The sequence below is a fragment of the Aythya marila genome, assembly GCF_965140915.1.
Source record: "Aythya marila genome assembly, chromosome: 11".
Classification (NCBI taxonomy): Eukaryota; Metazoa; Chordata; class Aves; order Anseriformes; family Anatidae; genus Aythya; species Aythya marila.
In genome coordinates this window covers 14,600,375-14,623,563 of record NC_139052.1, presented here as the reverse complement: position 1 = coordinate 14,623,563, position 23,189 = coordinate 14,600,375, and the positions used below count along the sequence as shown (strand labels likewise).

The window sequence follows — 23,189 nt, the reverse complement described above, 5'->3', positions numbered from 1 at the left end:
ATAGGCAGAACATGAAATGTGTCTAACTGCCATGAGTATTTACTGCTTCAAATATATGAGCGCATGTATTTTGTGCGCATATGTGCACATGGGGTTCCTGGTGGGTCTGTATTGGGCTACATACAGATCAAGTGATTTTGGAAAGGGCAGCATTTTGCTGTTGTGTGACATTATGTCAGAATTGCTAGTGCTGGTGGAAGGGAAAAAAGGAAGAGATGCATAATCCTCAGCTTTTTTGCTAAATCTTTATTGCATAGCGCATATGGGAATCTGGAGTACCTTGTGAAGGGGAAAGGGACCTCATTTCTAAATGAAGACTGAAAAGAAAATGTATATAGCAATGATGAAGGTCAGTTTTCTTTCAATTCTTATATCTGTGTTCACAGGAAAAAATCACACTTCCTTGGTGACCTTTTAATAAATGCAAAGCTAGGTGGGAAATCTGTCTTTCAGTTCCTTTGCATTTGTATCTAATTAGAGTGGAGGTATGGAGTGTGGTGTACAGGATTGCAATGAAGCCTGCTGAAGGACAGCACTGGCATTTGTGACTGTGTGGCTGCTCTCCTATGGGCTACCACATGCAGAGGAGATGAATGCCTTCTGGGGCCCTGTCCCATCTCTTCTCGCTGAGATGGGACCAGAACTGGAGGGCAGCCTCCTCATACTGTGCAGGTCAGTTCAGTGATACCTTCAGTGACACGAGGGGTGCTAAGATGGCAGAAAGCAAGACAAAACAGACCGTGCCTGTCAGTAGTGCTTCTTTAAGCTGCTGTTGCCTACTACATTGTAGAGCAAGGAGCAATGCCTAGTCACTTATAATATTTTCTTGTTACTGTTCATCCAGTGTTTATCAAAAGATTGAAAGGAACACAGCACGTGCTCCTTGACTTTCAACGCTTTTCTCTGGGGTCTTCTACAGCTCTTTCTCAGCATAGGTGTTTTGGTAATTAAAACAACACAGCTGGATTTTGTGGCAGAGAAGGATAACCAAGATTTGCCACAACAGTGACTTGTTGACTGGTGTAGTATGAATGGTGTCTTCTCTGAGTTCACTGCTAGAAAAGAGGAGGAATCATAGCAATATTTCCTGTGTCTCTTTGGAATAATCTGTTGTGATGCTTTCTGGGAGAGGAAAAAAAAAAAAACAACAACAGATTTCTGAATCCATGTGAAAAGGTTCTTAGAAGAGGGGCAGCCCAAAGAGAGATCAATTTTATTGTGGAACTGATTTGGCTTATTATCTGCTCGCATATTCCACAAATGAGAAGCACGTGGCACTTCTAGGCTTGCTCAGAATATGTAAGTACAGTTCAGATGGCATTTCAGGTCAGGTTGGCAGTGCTCAAGATCCTGACTGGTTGGAATAAGCAAGGGTAAAATTTTGAAGAGAGATTTATTTCATGTACATTTAATAACAGATATTTCAATTCCCAAGGCACTTCATCAAGTACCCTACTCTTTTCAGTCAGTTCCACTGATTTCACTTGAGAGCATACAGCTATGATAAACTAAATTGAACATGAGATCTTGTTAAGTCCTCATCTGGAATTTAAACCTTAAAAAGCTTCCAAAAAGGCAAAATCAGTAATTGAAGACCTCTTTAAGACAGCCAGAACCCTTCCAAGGCAACCAGAAGTATTTTACACGTATTATTTCTGTGTCAGTGCTACAGAGGCTGGGCACAACTCCCAGCTACATCTCATATTTATATGTTTGACTATAAGAGGAAGAGGGATGCTGGGGGAGTGGAGAGAAACCCTTAAGACCTTTCATTCCTTTGTGGCACATTGGCACTTCTGTTTGCAACAGCACAAAGTTATTTGTTATGTAGAGAGAACTCAGCCTGTAGGACTGTGTAGAATTTACATCCCATTTGGAGGGAAAACCAGCTGCAGCGTACATGGAGAGGATAATTCCACGTGCAACTTGTAACCTGCCTCTCACGCTTAATATTTGCCTATGAACGAATGATTTGCCCTTGTGAAAGGATGCACCCACAGCTTTTACAGACCCACAGTTTTTACAGACCTGCTAAAAGAGCCTGTGGGGACAGAGTTAAAACTTTGTCTTTCCTGATTGTACATAATCCTTAGCAGATTTTGGATGTAAAAGAGAGACTCCAAAGTTGGACAGAACAAAATGGGAAGAGATTTCCAAACAGAGCTGGCTTTTAGTGTTTTCAGTAGTTGAATAATTGTATTTCAATTCTTTTGCTTAAGACTGACATCCAAATTAGGGACTTTGGAGTGGCTTTAGGGGAAACTCACAAGTGGTGGAGCTGGGCCTGCTGAGTTTGGGACCTGTTGCATTTTCCAGTTCAATACTAGACCAGTGGAGAGGCATAGGCAGAATTAGTGTCCCTGAGTCACAGAAAACACAGCTCAGGGTAATGGCTATGCATGACGATAGCGTGCATAATCTGTTGCTTGCTGACAAGAAGTGGAAAAGAACAGGGTATATTTTTCTCAAATCATTTGCCAATCATTTTTGATTTTTATTATGAGTCTCAGTAACAGTACTGCCTGGCTTGGCTCCATGTAAAAGGCTCTAATTTTTATGTTTCCATTTAGTCATTTTTATTGTGTTGTTTCCTAGCTCGTTGCTGAATAAATCCATGTTACTCAGAAGCAAATGCCTCAGAAATAGAAAAACAGTTCTGTGCTATCCCGTTGTATTTATTGTGGGTGACTGGTATTACTGGGTGTAATGAATTCACTTATAAAGGCCAAGATCGGTATTCTTCTGTTTTGCTGTTTATAAAACTAATTGCTAGAGATAATTAGCATGGTGTTAATAAACGCCTGAAGACCATGCACACAGTTTAGAAGAGAAGCAGATATGAATCTCTGTGTGTTCCCACTTAGTTGCCTGCTTGTACTTTCTTGAATCACACATTAGGTGAATGTTCGTATTGATGGGGTTTTTGTTTTGCTTTTTAAATACCCAGTGAATATTTGTGTGCAAACTAGGAACTGTGGAAGACTATAATATAACTATGACAGAATGTGGATACGTGCATGTGGATGTGGGAGCTAGCTCGACATGTTCTCTCAGATCTTCAGGTGTGCAAACGTGTGCTAGTATGTCAGATGAGCATTGCATGTTTATGGATGGATCCTGCTGTTATGGTACTACAATCTTAGAAATGTGTCCCTGTACCTCTCCAATCAGGTGTATGTGGAGATCTATGAATGTATCTTATGAGAAGTGCACATTGGGGTTCCCAAATAGGAGATAAGGTGTTGTTAAAAACTGTTCTAGAAACTCCAACACATTCATGTTTAGCAGTCATTTTGTGATTAAGAACCAGGGGATTTTCCTTGTGAAAGGAGAAGTGTATGTGAAATGAGTATATGAGGGCATCTGTGGCATTGACCATACAGCTAATTGTCAGTCTGAAACAGTGAATTATCTATATGTGCCTTTTTCTCTCACTGACCTGCATAGATGCAACCTCTGGTAATAAAGTTTGTTTTTTGTTTTTTGTTTTTTTTTTTTTTTCCCCAGAGAAATGGGCATAAGAGCTTGGCAGACACTGACGTTTCTTGAAAGTCATGTCTAACATTTTTTCCACTAGCAGCCAGTTCCTCCTGTTAGTCTCTGAACATAAGACTTGCCAATAAAAGCCCAGAAATAGCTTTTCTCACTTGAACCGATGTTTGCCAACAATAACTAAGGAAAAGGGATCTATTTTTGTAGCTGGATTCTAGTGTGAGGTAGCTCTGTTGGCTTCAGCAAAAATGAACTTGGCACCTAAAGTTAAAAGGTTTATTTGTTCTGGAAAGCTTTTTGGCCAAATTCAAACACAATGGTCGAGAGGTGATACGTGTTAGTTATCTATGGACAGGAAGGTGTCAGTCAAGTAAGCATAAAACAGCGCAGTGAAGCTGGTCTCAATCTAGCTGGGATTTAGGATGTTGTAACCTCTATATTGAGGAGTGTTGGAGAAGGATTGTGTGTGCACTATCCCCATCAACATCTTGACCTTTCTTGTCTGAGACTTCCCCAACATCAGGACTGAATGCCAAGGGACTGTGGGGCTGAAGTGGAAGGGACAGACAGGTTCAGTTCAGCTAGTGACAGGTTGAGGGCCAGTGTTTCTTGTCCATACTATATCATCTCCACTGTTGCTCAGCTGGGGTTGAGTTGGACTATTTAGGTTGCCTCTTCTGAGACAAAGAATGAAAGTCAGTGATGGCAATGGGAGAAATGGAGATGAAGCAGATGTCTCTGCTGCCAGATAAGGCCTGCTCCCGCTAGCCCCAAGATAAGCGGACCAGGCCTCTGAGGATACTGGGCTTCAACTAGGAGCCTGAGTCATTAGGCAAGACTATGGTGATAAAGCAGGTCCAAAGTCAAGGTGGGGACAAAAGTCAGTCAGGATTAGGTCCAGTGTTGTTCACCAGCGTCAGACACAGCCTGGCAGCCACTTGGCAGGTCCATGGTGGCGAGGTGAAGCTGGGAGGTCAGCCTGTGGGTCAGAGCCCAGACTGATGGGCTGTGTGGTCATGTATAAGTGTGGAGGCAACACAGTTGGAGCTGGAGGTGAGCACATTTACAACATAACCCTGAGCTGAAATGAAGCTTCTGGCTCCAAGGGCAGAGTGTGAGCGGAGGCCCCAGGAGGGCCAATTGCAGGCTGCTGGTGCACTGAGGGCCCTGAAAGCCAGATTCAGTTCACCACCAGAGAGCATCATGCCTGGTTGTCTCCATCTCTGTTCCAGATCAGAACTGTGGAACAGCTGTTTAAAATAAACCCTAGAAAATCAATTCCAGACTTTATACTAGACCCTGTCTGCGTTGGGCAAGAGATTTGGGAATTATTCATTCAAGTGTTTGCAAACCTCAGACCCAGCTGGGTGTACTCAATAAGTATGTTAGCTCTTCATCTGAGTTTTATAACTTAAGCTATAAATTCAAGGCTTCTGTTCTTTCTTAACTAGCTAAGATCCTGACAGAAAGTCTAATTCTAACAAACCACTGACAGTCTCTTCTGACTCTTGTTAAGGACAGGCTTCATGGACAAAAATGTTTGTTCCTTTTGTTTGGGAGACAAAAACAGATTCAGGTTCTCATTTACTGTAGTAAAAGTTATTCAGATAGAAGCAGACACCTTCCAAAGTTGTTTCCATCTGTTGCCATCCTTGAGCATCACCACTTTCCTGAACTCATGTGGCTTTTTAGTCCTACTATTGTCTGAAAGACTGGTTGTATATTGTCTTTCTGAGCCTGTCCAGATTCCACCCTGTCTGTCCCTGCTGTGGGGGCATAGCAGGAGCTCCCTGGCCACCTTGCGTTCAGCTGTCCAGCTGCAAGGTCTTTTCCAACCATGATGATTCTATGAATCTATGAATCTGTGACCTGCAGGGCTTTGTCAGAGTCAGAGTGGTGCTCAGAGGCTTCTGATACTCAACTGAAAGTGATCTTGCTCTATGCAGACATTGAATTAGGGACTTGAGGCTCTCTGGAGTATGGGGATGGATCTACCTGAGGGAAGGATTTTGTCTCAGGTGGAAGGGAATAAGCAGGGCGTAACTGAAGATTGAACTGCTGTCCTGCTCTCTACTGCTACCTGTCATTTTGTCTGAGTGAGTCTGATGTGGTGGTGTTGTTTATTACAGAAAACCAAACCAAAACAACAACAACTAACAGAAGTTTTTCTTAAGATAGTCTTATATTGCGCTTTTTTTTTTTTTTTTTTAATTTAATCTTTAATTCTTGTTATTCTATGGTTAAAAAAAAAAAACAAGTGTGGCAAAATTTTGAATTAATATCTTCAAACAATTTTGTTTCTAGCAGTGAGATGTGAAGTGTGAGAGGTAAAGAGAATTGTAGGCTCCCCAGCTCTGCCCATGCCCTTCACTAGGTGCCCTTGACTTGGTCACTCCTCCTCTGATTCAACATCCCTGATTGCAGCTTGCAGAGCTGCTCTCCTATCCCCCAGGGGGTATCCTGTGATTAATTGAGGGATGTATCTAAATCGCTTTAGCATGCAAGCCGAAAGTCACCAGGGACAAAACTGTTACTAGGGCAAGAATAAAGGTCAGACCCTTGCTGACATGGTTGTCTTGATTAATTACTACACTAATCTCTGTAACTCCTCTTCAGCAAATATAATTTGGCCTCATCCCTTGTTTTCTTCATTTTTCTCTGACTTAGTTCTGAGAGAACTAATGGAAAGACCTATATGGAAAATACGTTTCTCTCTGCATCCCCTCCTCTTGACCAGCTGTATGCCTGGTTCTGTCCTTGGGATCCTGTCGTTCACCCTTGCTGGTGGTGAAGCCCTTCAGCCCTTTCAGAAAAGTCCCCTGCCTAGTTAAATGACCCTTCATTGGATACCAAGAACAGACTTATCCCTCGATTAGTGACTTGAGGAGTGATATGTGATTACTTGAATTACCAGGGACATACTGTGTAGAATTGACTGAAGGCAAGAGTTACATTTGATACTGCTTTCCTATAGCTTTCTTTATATAGAGAGAAGTGCAAGGTCAATGCTAGAAAATATCACAAAGTCTTTGTTCTCTGGGTGAATCCTGCTGAAAGGCTGACTAGCTGACTGTGACTGAGGAAGGGAGGTGCTGGTAGTTTGGATTTGGTGACTGATATGGCCCGGGAGCTCATTGTTTTGGGACAATCACTTTTGAACACAGAGATTGTCCAGGATCTATTAGGGATCACCATCAGAGGCATCAGAGAAAGATGCAGCAGAAGGCAAAGTGAGTGAATGTGTGTGGGGAAGCGCAGTGAACCAAGCCTTCTGTGGATGAACATGAGGGAAGATTCCCTCCAGGTACCTACCCAGTGGGAAATCAAAGAAATGAAGAAAATCTCTCCTTGTCTCCTATTCAGGTCTTTGTTCTGGTGTGTTGTATTTTCCATTCCTTCGTGATTACATCCGTGTCTCAGTCAGGTATTGTTTTCTGCTTGAGTTGGGAACATTCCCTAAAGCTGTTCCGAGTGCACAATACTCTTATTCTCTTTCCCAGGCCAATTTTAGAGTGAATTTTGGCAGATTACACAATTGCAGAATGTTTACTGTCCTGTCTTACATCATCATTTTCCTATATCGTTTATTTTTCCTTTGACAGATTTTTAACACTGTCAGTTTAATATGCATCAGAGATTAAAGTGTATTACCATAATGCAGTGGAAAAAAAAAAAAAAAGGCAAAACAAAGACTTTTTTTAAAATTGTTTGTTCTTTAGATTTCAGAGCAGCTGCCAGAGGCAATGGTTTAAACCAGTTGTTTGGCATTCAGCACCATGTGTAGTGATGCTTCTCCTCACAGGACACTGCTGAAAGGATGGAGTTGTGCAGTGTACTAGGTTTTCTGTATACGTGCCTCTGATGTTTAGTTTTAAAACATTGTCTAAGGAAAAATCTGAATGAATGTTGGGGTAGCATAGGAAAGATAAGTGTTTGTTGCTAATTTTTGCAGGTCTATTGTGCAAATGTATATAGGAAACATCAGTTTTTATGAACGTGAAGAGTATCAGATGCCTCTTAGAAGTGTCAGATCTGATCATATGTAGTGCTTTTTATATATATATATTTTTCTCTTCTTTTGTTCTCTGTTACCAAGTTCATTTGCTTGGAAACTGGCTGCTTTTTTTTCTTTCTGAAGTCCGTATACTTCCCCAAACTGAGACAGTAATCCTCTTTTTGGACAGAACTCTTGATTGTAGTAGAAATGATTGCAATGTCACAAACAGAGGATTATCATTTTCAGTAGGGATCATAAAAGCAAGTTGAAAAGGTCTCCTAAGAAAGAGCCAGTTTATTCTTATGCAAATTTTCCCAGGTAGTAGGGCTGCAAAATGAGAAGTCTTAAAAAAAATAAATAAATTAATTAAAAAATGTAATCTGGAGTCAGCGTCTTCTCTGCTGATGAGGTTTTGCCTCCTTTGCCTTGAATAATCAGTAGGTCCTCAAAGTCTTGGAGACATGTAGTTTACTCTTGCAAGGCCTCCACCTTTTTTTTACCCGATGCTTTAGGAAGCTGCTATGCATTTGCTTCCGTCTGGTCTCCATCTCTGAAAAAGCCAAAGTGGAAATATCCACTAGAGAACAAGAGGAAACATAAGCTGCTTTTGTGTGAGTCACATCAGTTATCCCACTTGCTAGATTCAGCTGCCTCCCCCTCACCCTAGTTCTGTCTCTCTGATCTTGTCTCCCTTTCTTCAGTCTGTTCCTTACAGCCTTCAAAGACCTGATTTATTTTTCTCTTTCTCTCCAAAAGCACAGTAAGTGGAGATGTTAAACTGAGCCTTTGCTGGTGGGATTATAAAAGAGAAAAAGCTTATAGGTGGTTTGTAGAAGTTTGTGTCTAACTGATATTCGTCCTTGGTAAAGAAATCCAAATGTCTAAGCTCATGTGCATGCTGCTGGTCAGTTCCTTGTGGGCAAACATCATGGGTTCATCTCTCCTGTGATAAAGTAGAATATGCAGTAGAGAATCTTCAGAGGAGAGCTTTGATCTCCATTTTTTTTTCCTTTTAATAATCATATTTCTAGCCAAAAAGATGGCTAAAATATTCATCATCCATCAGTGGACATGTGAGTTGGCAATAAAGTGAGCCTTTGGACTCTGCAGACCTGTGAACCCAGGTGAGCAGTTGATGGCAGCTGGTTTTTGATGTTTGATTTCTGACCGTGCAGTCCGTGTTCCCACGACTTGACACGATGTCCCTCCTAACCCAGCCTCCCAATAATATGATCAGTGTCTTACCCCTTGGGCCTTTTGGTAAAATCTTTCCTTGACATAACTTTCTCATGTATTCTTTAACTCTTTATATGGCACTATTGCATTATATGTTTGTTACATGAATCTGTATTAAATCAAAGCAGACATCAAAGAGTGTTCTGTGGTACTTCTGCCTGATTTACCCTCAGAGTTATCAGCTAGCTCTGGGTGGCTAGGAAAGAGAGAGAAAAAAAATGGTCAGATTGTCACTGTTTTTGCACATTCTTCTATTAATGTGACAAGCAGCAAGAAGGGTCCCGTGTCAGAATAATTATGCTGACACCTGTAAGAAAACAGCCAAAAAAACTCCTTGCTTGTACTCCCATCCTTTAGCTTCAAAGAGTTGCCAGGCTGGTGGAAGTCCTCTCCTACGCAGTGTCTCTTTCCTCTCTGATCTGAACTGGGCATAGATGCTTTTTATGCTTTCCCATGTGCCTTTGGCTTGGAAAATCAATGACTCTTTTGTTGTTTCAGAAGTGCTAATACAATAAATTGTAGAATCATAGTTGTTTCCCATCACCGATCCCGAGGTTGTAGGGAGTGATAGTTGGAGGCCAGCTTTGATGGTTTACTAAAGATGACCAAAGAGAATTTGTGATATTAAAAAGAAAGAAATTAGCATGGGGAGTCATTTATAATTTAGGACAAAAGTCTCAGATAGCTCTTCAGTTGTATCAGCAAAAGGGGATGGGCATACAGAACACAGAAGGTTAGAGTAATTAGAGTTGAAATGGGAGAGGAAGGCACAGAGCGGTAGATGGCTCTCTGCCTTTGCCTCTTACCTCTGGATCCTTATGTGAAGAGAGGTGTTTAAAGTAAGTTTTTAAGGAGTCTGACACACACAGGGTCTCAGGCTAATCTGTGAACATGGGCACGTGATGATTGCACTGTGCAATCTGTGGCATGTGATGTTGTCCAGGCAGGGGAACAGCAACCAGGTAGAAGCTGTGCTCTGGCACCATTGGAAGAAGAACATGGAGAAAATGAGTGATTCTGGGGAGAACAGTCTTTCATCTGTCAAAAGCATGCTTAAAAATAAATAAATAAAGTATGCCTCAAAGCATAATCAAAAAAACTCTGGAAATAAATATAGGATCCTCAGCACTGGAGTAATAAGAAGTTGTGTAGGCTGAGATTTGGATGCATTGTGGAGCTATTTGTGCTGTCCTGCAGCCACAAGTACATTGCCAGAGCTGGTAGGCAGCCAGGATGGGAACAGAGCAGAATGCTGTGGGACCATGCTGGCTGGTGTATACAAGAAGACAACGCTTGTATGATTTCTGTTGGTGTTACTTTATGTTCTGTCAAAGCTGTAACTCAGAATCAGGTGAAGCTCAGTAGCTCAGGTTTTATTCCTGCAAGACTTGTAAAGGATCTAAGGAACAAAGAAATTGAACTACATAAAAAGAAATAATTAAAAATGGCCAGCAGACTAGAAAGCATATATCTAAAACATGATTAGCAAGGTGCTAATTATCGTTCCTTGTGTTTAAAAAATTATTCTAGAGGCTGAGAACCACCAATAAAAGAACCACAGGCACTGGAGTAACTCAGGGATAGGGAAATGCAATGACTGAGTTAATTGTGCCTTGATATGGTGCATTTTTTGAGGGGGATGTATAGGGGATTGGAGGATGAAGAAGAAATGGAATATAATGTTTCACATTTGCCAAGACTCATGCTTGTGCAGGTTGGATTAATGAACATCCCATATGGGTCAGAACAAACAAGAAGGGAGCTTCCTGAAAAATAAAAAATAAAATTTGGGGCTGTGAAGTGCACAAAAGGAGCATTTGTGTAGTCAAGACTTAGTTAAGAGCTGAAAAAAATAGATGTGATACCATTAGCATAATTGGGATGGAAAGAAATTGATAGTAAGTTGATTCCGGTTACCTCTCTCTGAATTGGTCTATATTTATATTTTTAATGACTGAAAGGCAAGGAGGACAGTAAAATAATATTTATTGTTTGCAACTGGTATGAATTATACAGTGGGAAAGAGGACCGAAAGATTGTAGATGGAGTGGAAGATGAAACATAGACAGTGGCAGGGTAAAGCATGTTTGAAGGAATAGTTTTAAGCATTTAGACACATGGTTGGACTCTGAATTAGCTCTAACCATTCAAGAAAACATAAGTAGCTATTACAAAGACAGCTTGATAAAGATGTCTGTGCTATGTGCAGCAGCAGCAATAAAGAAAAAAATGTGAATAAGATGCCTGCATGTGTGAAGAAAGAGGGGGGCTAGGAAGATGCTATAATATTCCTCTAGACATGAATGGTAGTACCTCCTGTGGAGTACTGTGTTTGTTATGGGTCATTTCCTTTGTAAGAGACAAAGCAGTGATGAAAGGGGAGCTAGAGAGAGCACATGAAAGTGCTTAGTGGCCTGGAAGGCAGCTTTGGTATGGGAAAGTATTAGGGATACTTGAGCTATTGAGTTAGGAAGGGACGGAATAAAACGTTACGGTGCAGAGAGCACAGCAGCGTGCAGAAGTAACACCGAGCACCACGCTGGGGAGAGGTTTTGCAGTGCTGGGGATATTTGGCAGCAGCGGGAAGCAGGCTCCCCACCCCAGCGGGTTCTCCTCCACGTAGCATTGCTGCCAAGCCAACACGCAGCTTGGCTGGTCTGCTTGCGTCTGTAATGCACTAGCACAGGAGCAGAGCACCAGAGATAATTTGGGCAGAGTTATCAGGCTAGAGAGGTTGGGGCAACGTCTGCTTCGTGCTGTGCTGGCTTCTCACAAAATGTACTTCAGTGCCTTAATCCCCACGTTGGTGCAAAAGTGGTACTATGACCCTGGGGTCTGATTTTGGATGGGGAAGAAAAAGAACACTAGCCTTGTTGTATCATTTTGGTCAATACATATTTTCATCACCCCCGAGGTGTGGAGAGTAGCATGTATTGCAGCAGGGTGAGAGGGAAAGGCTTTTAGGTTTCCTCCATTGCAATTTATAGCACAGTGAATTTTAAGATAAAAAATACTTTGGAAGTTCCCAGTATTGCTACTTTAAATCTTACTCTACTTTAAAGCCATGCAGGAAAATAAGAAGGTGTTGTGTAATATATTAAAAGAATATGAGAGCATTGCATGTAATTAAGATGCAACAATTACTTCTTTATGTAATGCATAATTAACCTGGAGAACCCAGTAGTGGAAGGCATTATGGAGACAAATACCATAGTAAGAATTTTTAAAACAGGTTAGACAGTTTATGAATAGCATCTGCATTTACATTAGCCAGAATAAATTTATAAGGATCATAAATCCTTTTGTTCCAAGGCATGTGGTGATCACCAGCCAGGATTAGGAAGTTATTTCATGGCCAAACAGGGTAAATTCATTGCTGAAAAGAAGGCTTGGGTGGGCCTAGGATCTGGTCACTATGCTGGAATTATTTATATAGGCAGACCTCTATGTGGAAGTAGAGAGAAAGGAAAAGTGATCCAGGGGTTAGACTGCCAATTTAGGACTTGAAAAATGTACCTTCTTGCTTTCCCAGACTGCTTTTAAAAGCTAATTCATTTGACACAGATTCTCAGACATACTTAGAGGTCTACCTCCCATTTAATCTTCAGATACCTCAGGTACCTGTCTGTGCCTTGTTCCAGAATCCACAGTGTTCACATAGCAGGAGAAGGCATGCACGTGAGAGACACTCATGGACAGACTACAGGTGAATTTCCAAGGTACCATCAGATGGGGTAACACATCATAACTTGTTGCAAATAGCAAGATTATGGTAAAGAAGGGTGCTTTCTCGAATAAAGTACTTGATTGTCGCCAGTGTATGGTAGCTCCCTTTCCTCACACTCCCCAAGGTCGCTACATGACCTTGAACAGTTTCCCTGGTACTATTCCTTAAGCATCCTGAAGTTTTTGTTTTCTTTTAGGAATCATCTTTTATATATATATATATATATTTATATTAATAATATTTTTTATTTAAAACAAACAAACAAACAAACATTGGCAGTGCCTATTGCTTTTGTTATCTCTACTAGCAAAAACTTACCTTCTGGACCTTCATTTCCATAGGTGCTTATCTTCCCCCTGCCTATTCTGTCTGGTCAGTAACGTGAGACTTGTGCAGAAACAATGTACAGGTAACCATTTAGATCAGATTGTGTGGGCAGACTTCTCCCTAGAACTGGCTGTGGTCCTTAGATCAGACCTTCAGATACGCCTGATCCAGTCACTGAGAAACAGTGCAGACTCCTCCAAACTGGCCTGCCATGTCATTCACTCAGACTCTTTGGTTATGTTTGAAAAGACACTGTGGGAAGAGGTGAAAGATTGCTCAGCAAAAAGAGGGATGATCTGTTAATGCTGCTCCAGGTCCATCCAAAGCCTAAAAGCAGTTCCCTAGCAAGCACGTTGCATGGTAATGAATAAGACAGAAAACCACTGTACTACTCAAGTGTTTTGGAAAGCAAGAAGTTTGCAGAGAATAATGTTTTCCTATATGGTTTGTCTACATAGGGGAAAATATCCTCTTTTTTTATTTCTTTTTTTGTTAAATTTTATTCCCAATTTGTCTACCCTTCACAGTTGTGCCCCATATAAAAGCACAGTCAACCCTTGTGCTCCTCAAGAAGCCATTTGGCAAAACTGGGCCTTCTGGTCCCCTGCACTGTCTTCAGCTTCATACAGCAAAGTAGAACAGGTGTAACAGCATCCAACAGGCAAGGAAGCATTCCTTGTCCAACTAATACTGCTTTATATGTGTGCTGTCTTTTGGGGAGGGTGCTGGGAAGATGGATCCAGCCCTGTGCACGCCCTGGGTAGTTTTCCATGTTGACGTAAAAGATGAGACAGCAGCGTTGAGGGATAAAGCGGCCAAGTTAAGTGGTCATCTGGGGTTGGCAAATGCAATGCTGATATAATTTCTTTGGCTCTGACGCAGCTGACCATATGTTGAATATTGAGTCAATTATGGGAGGAGATAAAGGAAGGGAGAAGGACGCCAAGCAAAGAGCAGAAAAGGAGAATTTGGGGAGGGATGGAGGGAAGAGACAGCTGTGGTAATGCTGTGAGGGAAGGGGTGGAGATGGGAATGCATGACAAAAAGAGGTCAGCGCGGTTATAAGGAAAGAAGGGAAAAGTAACCTTCTTCTCCACAGTAAGTTCAAGTAACCTTTTTGTCCACAAAGGAGAACGCCTTATTAAAATAATTGTTTTGCTGGAGAACTTGACCAGAAGTTTTTCTGTTTACTAAATCCCCATTTCTCTCATAAGCAGGCCTGTCAGGCCTCTTTCTCCCTTCTGCTCTGCTTCACTCCATCCCTTGAGCAGTCTTGCCTGTAACATCCATATCTTTAGTCAGGGAAAGAGTCCAGGTGAATGATAAAAACTGTAGCATGTTCTTGGGTACAGAAAATAATAAAATAAAATTGCTTAGTCCCTGCTGATGCAAAACCCCAGGCAAGTTCAGCAAAAGTTTTGAGAGAGGCTTCAAGGCAAGCTAGGCCTTGTTTCCTCACCATGTAGCCCAAGTGCTGGGTATAATGAGAACAAACACTCGGAGTGAGGCACACCTCTCCAAGGGTGAGGTGGGGGTGGAGGTTTCCATTAGCTTTCCTCTTGTTACCATTCCTCTGTATCAGCATCCACTGACCTCAGCAACCCCTTCCTCTTTCTCATCCTTTTATCTCTCCCGTCCTTTTATCTTCTGTCTCTAACTCCAGCCCCTCTCATCTTTCTTTCTAGAAATTCCTGCTAGCTTATTTTTTTTTTCCTCGGATCTTCAGCCTTTTCTGCTTGCTTAATCCCCTTGAAATCATTTGGCCCAAATTCCTATCCCCTCAACTCCATCTGTTTAGCATGCCGTACCTGCTGCTTAGGGTTCTCTGGGGCATGAGAAAACCTGGCTTATTCCCTCCTGTCCTAGTTGTCGAAATAGCCAGTTCCCCAGTGTGTATCTGTGTATATTCGTTCCCAGGGGTTTAAAGGACAGTACCTTTCAGGGTTGGTCACAGAATCACAGAATTTCTAGGTTGGAAGAGACCTCAAGATCATCAAGTCCAACGCTAAAATTTAGGCTGCAGACACCAGGCACCAAATGTTTCTTTCAGCTGCCTGGTTTATCCTCTGCGGCCTCCAAATGGTTTCTATCAGTATTCTGATGAAGAGCTCGCTGATGGAATTAGTGGGAAAACAGACTGTCAATTTATTTATACCCAGCCTTAGGGCATAACCATTGTGCATGTGTAAAGCTATTAGGATGCAGAGAATACTCTGCATGTGTGTGTGTGTATATTGACTGGCAGGGAGTTTACAAGGAAAAGCCATTGCCCCAGGGATTGAACGGTGACGAAAAGTGGGAGAGGTGACCATGCCGAGTGCCAAAGATCCTCTTTCTCCGAATGCAAGGAACAACTGATGGCTCTGAAATCTTTTGTCTACTTGTGTTTATAAATATCTTTCGACTCCAGTTTTGCTGCAGCTCTAGTTACCCTTGTGGAGAGAGAAATTTCTAATTTAACTTTTGGAGTCCTTCCACCTTCTTCAACAATATCTATTGTTATGAAACTATTGCTGCCTTTGGCTGTGGGATTGTTTAAAGCATATGAGTAATGAATAATAAAGTTTTTCCATCGCATTGTCTTTTAGCCTGTGTTTTCAGGGGAAGTTGAGAGACACTGGAAACATTGAGTTGTGGATATTTATTTGATGCAACAGCGCTGAGTATGAATGGACTGTTTTTCCAGTATGATTTCATCAGCTTTGGGTGGGAAAATTTGTATTCTCAATATCCTGATCAAATGATAAGTGAATAAATAGCTGCCTTTTTTTTTTTTTTTTTTCTCCCTCCTCCCCAGTTTCCTATTACTGTGTCAGTGTCAATTAGGAGATGCAGGTGAGCCCCCTGCTGCCCCAGCCATTACACTAAGACACTTTTAGCAGAAAAGGCAAGACATATGTTGGTTGAAGTGGACCAAGAGCTAGTAGAGTAAGTGTCCATTTCATTCGATTATCCATGTTGCTCGTCTCAGGGATCTGTTTCTTCCCATAAAACATAAATATATATGTGTGTCTATGTCCAAATCTTGGACTGTTGATAGGCATCATCTCCTGCCATGCTGTCTGCTGTGGAATGAAAAAGTGAAAAAGGATTAGCAAAAACTGTTTAGCTCTATTATTCTTTATAATAGCCAGAAAACAATTAACTGGTTATCCCTTAATGTTATGCCTGCAAAAGACTGCATGAGAGGGCCCACGGGACCACTGGGCACATTTGTATTGCGCAGTGGAGCGTGCTGTACCAAGCTGATGCTGATCCAGACTGGTTCTTTCATGTAATAGGGAGCAGAAATTGTGCAGAGATATGAGCTGATCATCAAAGTAGGATGGCTTTGTTAGCGTGTCTCTGAGCCTAAACTAATTGTGACTGATGAGTTTGTCTGCAGCTTTCTGGTGCAGCATTTTCTGCTTCAGAATTTGCTTGGATTTTGCTGGCTTGGAAGACTTCGCACCGTGCTCCACGGCTCATATAGATGTGTCCAAAGGAGGACAGAGCCATAAAGCATTGTGCTAGGGAGAAGGATGGGGTCACCGAGAATACAGACTGGCAGGACACTGCAGAAGACATGCCATCAGGCACAGCAGCTTCCTCCTGTACGGCAGTGGCAAATAGATCATATCATGTGTGTAAAAAAAATGCAGCTTCACTGCCATGGAGGTGTGCTTCCTTCCAGCTTCGTAACCAAACCAAAGTGCACCACCTCTACTGTTATCTTCTTCTCTCTTAATCTCTTGTAGAATATTTTCACAACTCTGAGTCAAGAGCACAAGCTGAACAGTTTTAAAGCTCTGTGTTGCAGAGCTACAAGGGAAATGCCTGGAGACCAAGCTTCGCTTTTGAGTAATGCAAGTGGGACTGAATCCTAACCAGCACACGTGCTCCTGGCATTGCTGGCAGATGCCGTCAATAACATCGGTTTGATATGTCAGCTCTGTCAACATCTTCGATTTAATGATAGTCAGCTATGCACCTCCAGCTCCGCCCTCTGCTGGGAGCTGAGGAGGGAGGAATTATCTAAGTTAGCTGCATTAAAAGATAAAAGTCTGCCTGTGTTGGAAGTGAATAAGGTGTGTTAACTGGTAATCTTCAAACTGAGGTCTCCAGCTGTTACTCCTGAGCTGTTTGCTATCAAAGCAATATGGATCCATCACACAGCAGCTAACTCCAGTGCATGAGCAGTTACTGTCTGAGGTTTCTCAGGTATATTATAGTTTTATTATTATTATTTCTCTGCTCATAGTTTCTTAAGGCCTCTTCATATCCTGAATAAAGCCCTAGGGAATCATAAAGCCACAGGCTGAGTTTTAGCACAGACACAATTCGCATCACCTGAATTGATAGGTATTTAGTGTGTTGCCTTGATCTTGGAAGCAGGACCCTGAGATGCACCCCAGGGAAAGCTGCAAGATGTTCTTTGTATTTTTTGCCCCTGAGAGAATAACTCTTTTGCTGTGGAAATGACATTTTTTGCTCAGAAATGTCACCACTTCTGCCTGCCAATTGTAACTCTGTCACACTAAAATATCTTATCTTTTAAAGTAAAATAATAAAACATTTAGGAATCTATGCAGAGCTGCTAAGCACTCTCATTGTTTTGCATTAATGACACTTCCTTCCCATAAGCCTCTCTCTCTGTTTTCTTACCATTATTAATAATTGCTGTAGTTCATTGTATCTGAATCTTGCTTGGCAAAGCTTGCAGAAAAGATGATTAGGGTAAGAGAAGAAATGGTGTCAGAGATTTGCTTACTGTTATTAAAAATATTTAGGAGACTGTCCCAAGAGCAGAAGTCCGTTTGCCAGAGACCTCCAGCCCTGCCTGGCACTGAGGCAATGTTTTCCCAATTGTTTGCATGCTCTTCTAGGCAGTCTTGTGCTTATCTAGCTGTCCAACCACTCAGTGTAAGTTCAAGCTCTGCATTATTTTGTTCATGTCCATCATTATAATAACATATTCACGCTTGGCTTGCAGGGTCTCAGAAAGGAAGCAGAATTTCAGCATAGTTATTATAGGAAAATGTATCTGTTATCAGATAGGGCTTCTGTCATGCTGGATATTTGCACATGCCAGACCTACCCAAGTTGTAGTGGTGGTTTTCACCCTGTCCAAGTAGTTTGTGGTCTGTAACAAAAATGTACAAAAAAGCTTACAAGAGAATTGTAGACAGTAATATGAGAAATCTCTTCTTTCTTCCATCCACCTGCAGGTTGTTGGCTCAGAAACAATCTCACAGCTCTGCAGAGCGGCTGAGATCCCAGAGAACTTGACAAAGGCAGTGATGTTACACAGCAAAAACAAACAGGAGGACAGAGCTCAGCCCTGTAATAGATTACTGGAAAATATATGGGCTCTGTTACCCATAAGATGGCCACTAACAAATATCTAGTAGAGAGTCAGGTACAGGCCATGCTGTTGTGGAGCACGCCCTGTGCCTGTGGCTAGGGCCAGGGCTGCGAGCGTGGACTTGTGACAGTTGCTAAGGAAACAATCTTGGAAATGGGATTGGAGCTCTTGTCGGAAAATGGGTGGCTGCAGAGATGGCTTGTGCTGCAAAAGCGCACGGGGCTGATAGAAGCAGCAATTGTTCAGCAATTGATTCAACCCCTGATGTGATAGCATTAAGGAGCAACATGTGATGTGGTCACTAAATGCCACAGATGAGGGATTTTGCAGTTTCTTAGTTGTTTTTTTTTTTTTTTTTCAGTGTATCTGTGTTGTTTTTGGTCTCTCGCCATCTTGCTGCCTGCATGAAACTACCAGTAATTACATTGAATTACTCCTATGCAGACCTTTGATGTCTTACTTTTTTGTTTGTCTGTAATATCTGTAGTTAGTGAAAAAACACACAGAGACTTGGTAATCAGGGGTGTTCCAAGTGAGGATCCACAGCTTGGAGGAGTCCCCTTGGAAAGATGATGTTAGTAATCCAAACCCTGCTTGTGCATCTTTGTCTCAGCCTGTCTCTGATAGAGAGACATAAGCTTTTAATAGACTGAGAAATTCCTTGGAGGTGTTTGTTAGTTTGCAATTACTTTGCAATTGATTTTCTTAAAAAACAATTCATAACTTGTTAAAGATCTTCCCTCCCTCCTTCTCTCCCAGTTTCCTTTTCCATCTCTGTCACTGCCCAGTATTTACAGTCATAAAGCCTATTTGTTTCCCATTGCTTAGGGAGATGATTTTTTCTACAGAGAGAAAAAAATGAGACCTAATCATTTGTAAAACTGGATTTACAGTCGGATCCTCCTGGGGACTGAGTATAATTCTTACAATGATGACTTCTGCAAATGTAGTTTAGGTGGTTAACCTATTTGCCTCTGTTTCCCCTTTTGTAAAATAAGGTCTATTTTAGAATAGCTCCTGTAGACCAAATGCTGTCAGTGAATTTGTGAATGGCTTAGGGGAAATATAGCAAAAGTGAATGAATGGAAGGAAGAACACTAAGAGTTGTCCTCCAAAGCAAACCTGACTGTCTCCTAACACCTGCAACTTGCACACTCAGCAATGAACCGTCCTGCTTTTTCTCCACCAGGGCCTGCAGCTGGGGACTCAAGAGTTGGAGGAGATGGGAAGCAAGTTTTGCCTTGCTCTGCTCATTCTGCATCTCAAATCCTTGCCCTGCAGCAAGAAGGTGATGGACCAGGCAGCGCTCCTGCTGGATCTGGATGAGGAGATAACAGACCGAGCACAAAGGTCAGTGATGGTATTATTCAGAGGGTTCTCCTCTGGGAGATCTTCCATGGAGACAATCTCTTACAGGGAAGACATTCTCTAAGGGCTATAGGCAGGGAACAAATATTGCAGATTAGTAATGGAATTTGATGACATGATTTAGAAATTATAGGCCTGATTCAGCAAGGATTCTCACAGATATTCCTCTTCACACTGTACTGAATCCTACATACATTTAGAACACAGGTTGGTGACTATCTTGATGCATGTGATGAAGTCAGTATCCTACTGATCATTGAGGAGGTGTTTTTCTAAATTGCAAAATTCATTTCTTAGCTTCCTTTAGGGATTTATGCAACTCAATTTGCCATAGTATAAATATATGGGGACTTTGGCCTGGATAAATGTCAGAATATGGGACTCTTCAGCTTGAATTGGTGATGAAGTGGAAATGTATATACCCTTTCTAGAGCATTCTCGTTAGTGCTATGTGCAAGCACATATGCTTGTAATAATGTTTTTCCAAGACAAATGGAGAAAGAAAACTTAGTGATGTGATATGATTTGAAGCTTCCCAGTGGGTTTGTCATCAAAGAGTGCTTCAAGCTTCATCAATGAAAAGCAAGTTTTTCAGTTGCAGAAATGCCCCTATAATTTATAGCAAGCTTCCAGTCTTCTCCCTGCAGGAATACTTAACTGACATTACCACCACCTGTTCTTCATGCCGGAAACCATTCTTACAAGCTTGTTCACGGTTTTTAATGTTTATGAGGGACAATGAAGAAAGAGGCCTGAAAAATAGAGACATTCCTTTGGTATAGCTGTGCTCACTTGAACGTATGAACACATAAATGAAGCAATTAGCATGTATCCTAAACAATTTCAGGGCTGCGGACATCCATCCAACAAATCGTTGGTGTGTCAATAGAGAGAACTACTGGCCAGGTGTTTGGATTTGAGATATAAATCAAAGTCTTTTGAACTAGAGCTGGAAGAGCCTTTGCATAAAATAATGTCTCTTCTGGGAAGGAAAATATTGAACCTTGATTAGCCCTAGACAGTGATAAAAAGCCACCCAGTCACACTAGCTCAGTGAGGCCTTTCCCTGATCTGTGTAGTTTTCTGTTACTATTTGATTTGTTTGGTTTCATACTATTAGGCATTCCTCTAATTTTTTCCCAGTATCGTGTGGTAATGGACCTGTACCAAAATAGTAGTAAGAAACTCTCTAGTTACCAATACTTTTAAAATCAACAAACCTCCAAATACCTATAAAGCTCCCATAGTGTTCCAAATGTGGCCATGGTGACTGAAAGCAAAACCTTCTGTCCCTTCAACTTTCCCCAGCATAAGTGTCATCCAGGGATGTAATGCCACTGTTGAAAGGCAATGTGACAGTTACTTGTTCATTTTCACTCCCCTGGGTAAAATTGCAGATCTATGGAGTTTTGGTGGGTTAAGTGCAATTAGTTACCATTTGCAGAACAGGTAAACAGTTGCATTGTTTAATCCTATCTAGAGATATGCCATATTGCAGGAGCTTGTTGCGTGAGGCTGGGGAAAGAGAGACACAGGGACCAAGGGGCTTGCTAGCATATTCTGTTTTTTTGATAAATAATTCATTGAAAATGATTGTGTAGTCTATTGATTCTGATTCAGAAAATTAATATTTTGCCTCTGGGTTTCTATGAGACTCACCAAAAGAATTGCGTAATTTGATTTTAGAGGGAATAGGAGGCCTACTGGAACCAATGCAAGAATGCAGAATACAGAGAGCACGTTGGTATGGGCAGGAGGGCAGCTATGTCCAGGCCTCTCTCTCAACTCAGACTTTGAAATAAAATAAGACACAGACTTTTAAGTAAAAAATGATTCTCCATAAAAACATTTATCTGGAGGGAGCTGTGGGGTTCCACACAGTCTAATCTTACTCTGTAAAGACAAAGACCAATCTTGCTCTTTTAGGTAGCACAAGGAAGTCACCAGAGCCTTGCAGCTTAAGGTGGCGTATCATTACGTCAGTGGAAATTATACTCTGTTTTTTTCTAGGCTGGTGCCGTCTTTGTGGGTTTAAGGAGAATGAAGTGTCTGTAGTTTAAACCCAGCTCTGCTGTCTTCTATGGTTATCACAAAAATGCATGGCATCTTTGAATCCTTTCTATATTTTCTTCTTATGAAAGTGTGAGTAAACGTGGATAGAAATACCCAATTTATTTTGTACCTTTGCCAAAGCAGAGTTAGACCTGGGGCCTGCACATGCAACACAGGATCAATCTAGGTGGGTACCTTGTGGGATTTCTTTCTTGTGTGCTTTATATTGTGAGCAGAGGTGTTTTTTAACACCCTGAAGGTAAACCCTTTTCCAACAGTCTGTACAACCCTGATCCCAGGAAATATTATTCATAGATGTTGAAGTGGGAAGCATTAGCTCTGATTGTAGATAATGCTTTTCTGGCAAAATAAAGTGTGTCACAAAGACTGTCCTACTAGCAGTGTCAAAAGAAAATAATTGCTATTGCTCAACCTTGATGAAAATACAATCTTTATTCATTGGTAGGGTTTTGTTTTGTGGAAATAGGATGAAATTGCACTGATCGCTACAGATGTGAGCAGTGTGATGTATTGCACAGTGCTTATGTTAAATATGTCTATCTCAATCTAATGTGTTTCCTAAATATGTATTTCTCAGTGCCCATCTCTGTAGTACTCTGGGTGACAGGTCAAGCAATGGAATGAAAAGTTAATCCAGCACTGAATAGAGCTGGCTCCCAGATGAAATGTCTCATTGCAAAGGTACATAGATCACAACCTATGGAGCCAGAGGTCCCTTCTGTTGTGAAATCCCCACAGTTCATGCCCTGCATTTGTCTCTCTTTTGCCCTGGTGTCTGGTGTGCGTGTCATTGACTTGGCATTTCAGCATCTCCTTCCAACAGCAAACATTTTCACCTGTCAAGGTTTATAACTGCATGTGTCTTTTACTTTTCCTCTTCAGGCTCTCTCTGCTCTGAGTATTTCGTAGCCTTACTCTTTCACTACTGCTGTGAAGGAGGTGAAGATGCAGGCTGGACCCTCCCTGCTTCCCTGGAATAAACTGTCCGCTGTGACCTTTATACAGTTCTTTCAGAATCAGTGGTCAATAAATCAGAGCAAGGTAATAGCTGTCAGGAAAATAACTGGTCTGAAGTGACTGGTCCTCCTGTGTGAATGGGATATTTCTCACATCAGATCTGGTCCATAGTGTTCAGACACAGTCTCCAATGAGCCAAAGAAAGGTGTACAAAACCTTTAGCAGACCTAACTAAATACAGTTTGATACATGGGCAAGAATTTCTTCCTGACCCATGCATTCTTCAGTCTAGTATGAAGAGTAAATGGAAGTCATTCACAAGCGTGAGTAGGGCAAATGGAATAAGTTCCCAGCAGAGGCAGAGTAGTAAAGTATCTGAGTCTGAGGATAAGTAGAGGGGGCTGAACTTCCATCACTGGGCCTACACCACTAGTAGAACAGTAGAGTATTTCCCCTAAGACCCAGAAATCCTTAGACATCATGAAGTTGGCCCAACAGCTATTTGTCACTGGTCTGCAGCAGTTCTATGTGGCAGCTGTCTCATAAACATGCAAAAAGTTGGAGGAAGTATAAAATACAGTACATGCATTATATAAATTACAACCGTAAGGTGTGACGGCTGCAGGAAGAGCTCCTTTCTCCCTGTGTGTCATCAAAGCTCAAGGGCT

The 23,189-nt window shown here is 41.6% G+C and overlaps 1 protein-coding gene across 1 annotated transcript in view; it reads left to right on the top strand.

Annotated features, from left to right (window-relative positions):
* The window catches only part of AGBL1 (AGBL carboxypeptidase 1), a gene marked incomplete at its 5' end in the record, with an annotated part of 297,365 nt that overhangs the window by 185,492 nt on the left and 88,684 nt on the right, over positions 1 to 23,189 (top strand). The window contains one exon of the mRNA XM_082769379.1: positions 19,313 to 19,473. Within this exon, the coding sequence (XP_082625505.1) occupies positions 19,313 to 19,473 (161 nt within the window). The remainder of the gene's footprint in view (positions 1 to 19,312; positions 19,474 to 23,189) is intronic.